At 38.0% G+C, this 6922-nt stretch overlaps 1 protein-coding gene across 1 annotated transcript in view; it reads right to left on the bottom strand.

Moving 5' to 3' along the window:
- LOC112517176 (endo-1,3;1,4-beta-D-glucanase-like) overlaps positions 1 to 6922 on the bottom strand; it is an 11378-nt gene continuing 4456 nt past the window's right edge. The window contains exons 2-7 of the mRNA XM_025124526.1: positions 6578 to 6599; positions 3483 to 3600; positions 1345 to 1435; positions 1172 to 1261; positions 753 to 853; positions 1 to 449 (exon numbers count right to left, since the gene is read on the bottom strand). Of these exons, the coding sequence (XP_024980294.1) occupies positions 291 to 449; positions 753 to 853; positions 1172 to 1261; positions 1345 to 1435; positions 3483 to 3600; positions 6578 to 6599 (581 nt within the window). The 3' untranslated portion in view covers positions 1 to 290. The remainder of the gene's footprint in view (positions 450 to 752; positions 854 to 1171; positions 1262 to 1344; positions 1436 to 3482; positions 3601 to 6577; positions 6600 to 6922) is intronic.

Genomic DNA, 6922 nt, shown 5'->3' with positions numbered 1-6922 from the left:
TAAAATAAAACACACGGTTTTAATTAACAAAAGGACCATTTTACTCTTAATGATAGATAGAGACTTTCCATGTCTCATAATCAAGATGAAATAGGAAAGTAGACATTTACTTTTAAAACACAACATTTATTTTAAGACAAACTAAAATAGTAATGTAAGACAGTAATATTGGGACGGAGGGAGTAACTACCTGCTTTTTTTTGGTAGACTAGGAAAGTATGCCCGTACTTATACATTGAATTGAAGATGCGACCTAACATCACTTTGTTTAGTTGCTACAGCTTCCGGTTTTACAGGGTGGAATGGTTAATCTGAAGATACTTACCAAACCATTCCAAAAGATCCTGATGAGCCTCTTCTGCACATTTCACAGCTGCTTCGTCTTCATCTTTATATCGGACGGTCCAACCATGTGAAACCCCAGGATATATCTTCACAAACTGATCAACCTGCATATCCATACCCATACCCATCTAAATGTAAATAAATTATATATACAGAGTGCTCAACCAGCATAAATGCACATATCTATGGTGTTTTCGCGATTCACATTCAGTAAATGGGGGAAACAGCAGCTCTATCCTTCAGGGTAGAAGACGGATCTACGTACATCTCACCCTCCCTCCCCAAAAAAAAGAAAATACAGACGCTAGACCCCAAGATAAACTGGAACCGTTTGGTTTGGTATTCCAATAAATGGGCATGGATTATGAAACACAAAATGTGCATTCCCACTGGGTACAAGGAATTACCTCCGGTTTGGCTTCCAAAGCCTCCTCGAATTGTTTGATAACTTCAGGGGGTGATCGTCGGTCAATCTCAGCACCTAGTATTGCAATAGGTACCTTGACCCCTAAAATTCATCATGTCAGGCAGACAAAAATTCAAGTTCAAACACAAAAAAGAAGAAAAAGAAAAGCATAGACGGCCCAATTGAGTAGCTCTTAACTTCAAAGTTGAAACTAATAAAAATTCATCTAACTCTTTAGAATAAATTAAAGGGCGATCTGCATATATAGAAATTACAAGTGACCAAATAAATGATGCTAAGATTCAGACAAAAACAAATTGACCTTTTTGAGATAAATACTAGGTTTTACCATTAAAAAGTCAAACATGAACCCTTTCTAGAACAGATGGATTATGATGAATTATGTTGAATGAAACATACCCTTGATATCATCTAAAGTGACAAAAGAAGGATGCAAGAGCACAGCAACTTGTATATCAGTATCTTTTGCTAGCTCCACAACAACCTTGGCTATTAAAAACAATTGACGTGATTGGATCAGCAAACAATAATTGAAGCAAGTGTTTATCAACGTGTTTGGAAGCTAATCTTACCACCCCAACAGAACCCTGCAGCCCCAATTTTGGTAAAACCCTTCTCTTTGAGAGCCTGAATAACTGGTTTGGCAAAGTCAACTGCTTGATCCTACAAAAAGAGAAAGCACCATAGAAAATGAAGAATGGTATTTAATATCGTATATGATTAATGCAACTTGGGAATGAAATCAAGCGACAGTAGCATCAAAAGAGAACAAAATGATTCAGGAATCCACCCACAAGTAAAACTAATCCTCTTGACACCTGTATTTCAATTTTTCAGATATGTATCACGGATTTTATAGTGTGTATTACAAAGGTGAGAATTTTGGGCCAAGCGTCTTATTGTAATTTAAGTGAGTCAATGATTGTACTCTTGGATTACGAAATACATTGGGCCTAAGTAGTTATGTTGAGCATAATTACATTGGGGAAATTGTAATGGAAAAAAAAGACACTTTGTGTCAAGATACACTTTAATAGGTTTAGTTTTCTTAAGGTCCCAAATTTAATTCTTGAAAAGTGAACAGAAACCTTGGCACATTGTTTATATAGGCTAGAGGCTTCTTGCATGTTCAGGAACTGAGAAACTCTAGCATATTTGTTGTAGCTTGTGTAAAGATGATGCCAAGATGTTCTTTATGCATCAAATTTAGAGCTTATGGTATGTCTCCTGTGTTGAGTCCCAGGAAGTAATGAACTGGGTTATGTTTCCTTGCATGTTTATTTTGGAAGAAACACATTGGTAAATTGTGTAAAATTTTGGGGGTAATAAGAAATTGCATATATTTTCAAGAAATAATTTAATTGAGTAAAATTAGGTTATGTTTTGTGGTCATAAATTTGGGTGGATACATGGTTATGTTATTTAACTCAACGAATAGAACAGAACAGGAAGAAAATTCGAAATTGGCAAATGGTTAAAGCCATATTCGATACCACTGGGAGCAGTAGTGGATACTATTGACCACCATATGTGGCATGATCATGTGTCTTACTTGGCATGGTTTCACATTTTTTCTGGGGAGCAAGTGTCTTGACAATGCATGTACGGAGAGATGATATAATTAGTAATTGATAAGCATAAATCAAGTAAGAAATGGCTAAATGCATAGAAGTGAGATAACATACATACAAACACACACACGCATAACACATATACTTGGTGTATGATAAATTGATCAAAGAATATTTTTCAGTTATAGGTAGAAGGAACTTTCAAGAACTTCAAGCAAGTGCCAAGTCAAACCAAGACCAGATGTGTTTCATGTGTGATTTAGAAAACTGGAATACAAGTTAAGATTCCATTTTAAAGTATTTGTAAAGATTCATTTGTCATGCTACATCTTATTTTTATGATGAGTTTGGAATTCCGCTTTTGTGCATAAATGTTGAGATTTTGTTTGAAATACATGAAGACACTTTGATTAGGAAGAATCAAAGAAGACCAGCACTTGCTTGTAGTGGTTAGAAGTGGAATACATGGACAGAATGGTTGCATATGGGTTTATCCAGAATCGAAGCAAGAAATAAGGGGAAAGAGAAAGCAACAAGATTAGAAAGCACAAGACAGACGGATAAAACTTCGATCTAGGAGATAGAATATATGTATGGAAATCCATATGAGAACTTTGTTTGTAGGTGTAAGCCGTAAGGTGTGTTTATAGAAGCAGATTCGGGTAATACCATATGTATGTTAAAGCTATTAGGACAAAAATTATATATTCTCAGCATATGTGGCATAGAAGTAACGGATTGTAAAAAATATGCTTTAAATATTTTACTCTGATGACATTAGTAATTGTGCATGGTTAAATGGTATTTTTGACACGATACCCCAAGGCTAGGATCTGGGTGTAAGTTGTAACATCCTCCATTCCGAATTAGAGATGCATTTTGGCTTCTAGGCTCGAACAAATTACACTCCCTCTCCATATTAATAAGGATTTCATTGAAAATTTTAAAATCAAGTATTCATGGTATTTTCTTGAAATTTAAATGTAGATATCATTTCTTTCTTGAATATTTAGCTAATTAACATCTTTTGAACTTTAGAACATTTGAACTTGTAAATCATAAATTGCCTCTTCATTTGGGAATTGGATGAATAACAAAATTCAATTGATAACAAGATGTGTATTAAAAAGATAACTAACCGGTGCATGACTTGTGAGCCAATCTTCTATCCGAGTTTCAGGAGTCATGGGATCCCCATGAAAGAAGTCAGGAACAACCACATAATATCCAGCAGACGCAGCTTTGTCTGCAACTTTCCTACAAAGATAAATTAAACACTGTAATCTTAGTTCCCAGAAGAGTATATCAGCACTATGTGCATAGCTTCTCTTACACCTGCAACTAATCAATAAATTAAGCCACAAATGTTTTTATGTACAAGATTAACTTAATGAACATTCTTGGTCTTCTGCAGTAGAGCATCAATCACTACCATAATCAGCCAACATTTTCTTGAGTTCATCATATCTTATGTGCAACTCCATCAGCAACCCCAAAGGCAGTTTAACAGCAAGATAAAATTATCCTGTTCTAGACATTAAGGCTGCATTTGGTACATGGGACTATACAGGACAGGACAGGACAGGACAGGACGGGACAAAACTCACTGTCCCACATTTGGCACGACATGGGACAGGACAAGAACTCACTGTCCCACGTTTGGTGTGACATGGGACAAGGACAATAATTGCGACAAGGTGGGACAAAAAAGGCTTTTTCTTGTTCCACCAAAATAGGTGAAACAAGATGGGACAAAAATGAGAGAGAAACTAAAATATTACTAACTAACCCTCGTTTGATATATTACCTTAACATGGTATTTGTTTTAGTGGTCACCACCGCTAGTTACGACTGCCGCCACCACTGGTAGCCACCGTCGGCAACCTCCCCCTCCTCCACCACCTCCACAACCACAACCACCATCGACTACCACCGTCTATCACCACCTCCACAACCACCATCAGCCACCTACCACCACCGTCTATCACCAACTCGACAACCACCACCGTTGGCCACCTCCACCTTCTCTTCTACTACAACCACCTCCTCCACCACTTCCACAACCATCGTCGTCCACTGACCACCACCACCACTACCACCGTTGGCCACCTCCACCTTCTCTTTCACTACAACCTCCTCCACCACCCCTACAACCATCGTCGTCCACTGACCACCACCGTCCATTGCCACCACCACTACCATCGTTGCCACCTCCACTTTCTCTTCTACTACAACCTCCTCCACCACCACCTCCACAACCATCATCAGCCACCAACCAACACCGTTCATCGCCACCACCACGGCCCACCACACCTCCACCATTGGCTACCATTACCACTGCCTAACACCACCACCGGATACCACTACCACCATCGGCCACCACTATCGGCTACCATTACCACTATCTACCATATTCATGTCCTCCATAACCACAAACGTCCATCTCCACCACCACTAGTATCGTTGGCCACCACTACCTCCACCATAACCACCACCATTGCCCACCATCACACCTACCTCCACCACATAGGCCACAACTACCTCCTCCACCACTGTCGACCGCCACCATCACCATCATCCACCATCGTCCACCAATTACCAATGCTTCTACCTCCATAATCATTGTTGTTGCAACAATCTTTACCGTGCCTTCACCAATTGATAAAGATCTTCCAAACCGAACAAAACATAATTTCTCCTTTGTATGAATCGGGTTTTCTCAAAATACCATCAATTATATAAAAAAATTTCATTCAAATGTGGTACTATTTTATATTTATGTATATGAAAATAGTGTAAAAATGTTTATAAATTAAATTATTTACTTTATTTGTGTTAATTATAACTATTATATGATATATAAAATCATAAACTAACTTTTGGAGGCAACTTATCTAGTTTTGTCCTGTCCAGTCCTAGTCGTATCAAACACCAGACAAACACTTGTTCTGTCCAGTCCTGTCCAATCCTACCCTCTTGTCCCGTCCAATTATGTATGCATACCAGACGCTACCAAAAGAAGTCCATCCATTCCAAAACTAGAGATAAATTTAAATTCTGAAACTAAATATGAATAATTCTTTAAACAAAATTATAACAAATTTATTGCTTCTGTAGATGCAACTAGAACTATTGTAGACGGTGTAAAAGTTACATGTTTTTTTTTCAAAGAGAAACAAATCACTGCCAAGTTTAAATTCTTGAAAATGTGATTTCGAAAGACATTTCTCTAGTTTCAGAACAGGTGATGCGACTTAAAGATAAACCAAACCAACCAATATATCCCACATAGAGGAAGAGTTTGAAGAGGGTAGGATGTAGGCAGACCTAAAATCAACCACAAAAACTAGATAGATTGTTTCTGTGAAAACCCCTTGCTAGCAAAAGAAAAGATAACAGAGAACCACAAGGGTGGTGCCTGATTGGTTTGAGCTTGACTCCAAAGGTCAAAAGTACCAGGAAGTCGTTCAAATCCAAGGAGGAATAAAAATCCCCTTGTGGCCACAGAGGTTCAAATGCAGTGACTCCGGGCTATCTGCAAAGCAGGTGATCGCCCTGGGATTAGTCGGCTCGCATAGCGGGTTGGATATCCAAGTTAATAAAAAAAACGTAACAGGGAACAAGTGTGATAACCGGTAGTAGCAGTGAAGTGTGTGCAAACAAGCAATAGGTCCAGTGCGATGAAAAAAACTTCTAAAGCAAGGAACACTAGTCTACCAAACTGTAAAAGCAAGTAAAACTAAGTTTGGCATATAGTAAAAAGTAAAAAGATATAGAATGTAGGAAAAACTAGAGTAGGACTTTGGTACCCTAAGTGCCACCGGCCGCCCCTCCCCCTTGACTACCCTCTATCTACTACAGATCCCCCTCACATTTATGTTAGCTAGAGGCCGTCCTACATTGTCGGCTACCCTAGTCATGCAACTCCAATAGCCCCTATCAGAGGTTATGATTAACACCACTAACCCTACCGGCTACCCTACTCCCAAACCCATAGAAGAATAAATTAGAAACATGTTGAAAAATAAAAAAAAACCAACAATGGAAATTTTGAGTTGCCATCTTAGAACTGCAACAACGTAAAATCCGTAATGTATAGATATTGAATTCCAAAACATTCCAGTACTCCCATTTATTCCAAACAGGAACTCATAGCCAAATTAGGACTAAACAACATCAAAAGGAAATGGTTGAATGCAAGGACTTGCTCTTGCAGTCTTGCTACAAGGCATACCTCAATTTTGGAGCTCCATAACCTGCCCAAAAAATACCACACATGGACAAATTAGAGCAAGTTCATGATACAACGATCATACAAACTGCAATGGACTTGCAAAACCAATAAAAATATCAATTACTAAAAAAAGGGCAAAATACATCATAATGTAACGAAGTTTGTCTTAATTCCGATTTAGGCACTGTTTGGCAAAAATAAGCTAGCTTATTTTCTAAGTACACATTTGGATGCACATAAGCTAGCTTATTGAAATGCTACTTGGAGTAGCGTTTTGGTAACTTATTGTCACTTTTTCCAATTATAATCCTCATTAATATTAATTATTATTTATCACGTAATTAT

The sequence above is a fragment of the Cynara cardunculus genome (genome assembly GCF_001531365.2).
Source record: "Cynara cardunculus var. scolymus isolate 2C chromosome LG 8, CcrdV1, whole genome shotgun sequence".
Taxonomy (NCBI): domain Eukaryota; kingdom Viridiplantae; phylum Streptophyta; class Magnoliopsida; order Asterales; family Asteraceae; genus Cynara; species Cynara cardunculus.
Note: the sequence above shows the minus strand (reverse complement) of the source record. Positions and strands in the feature narration are given on the sequence as shown.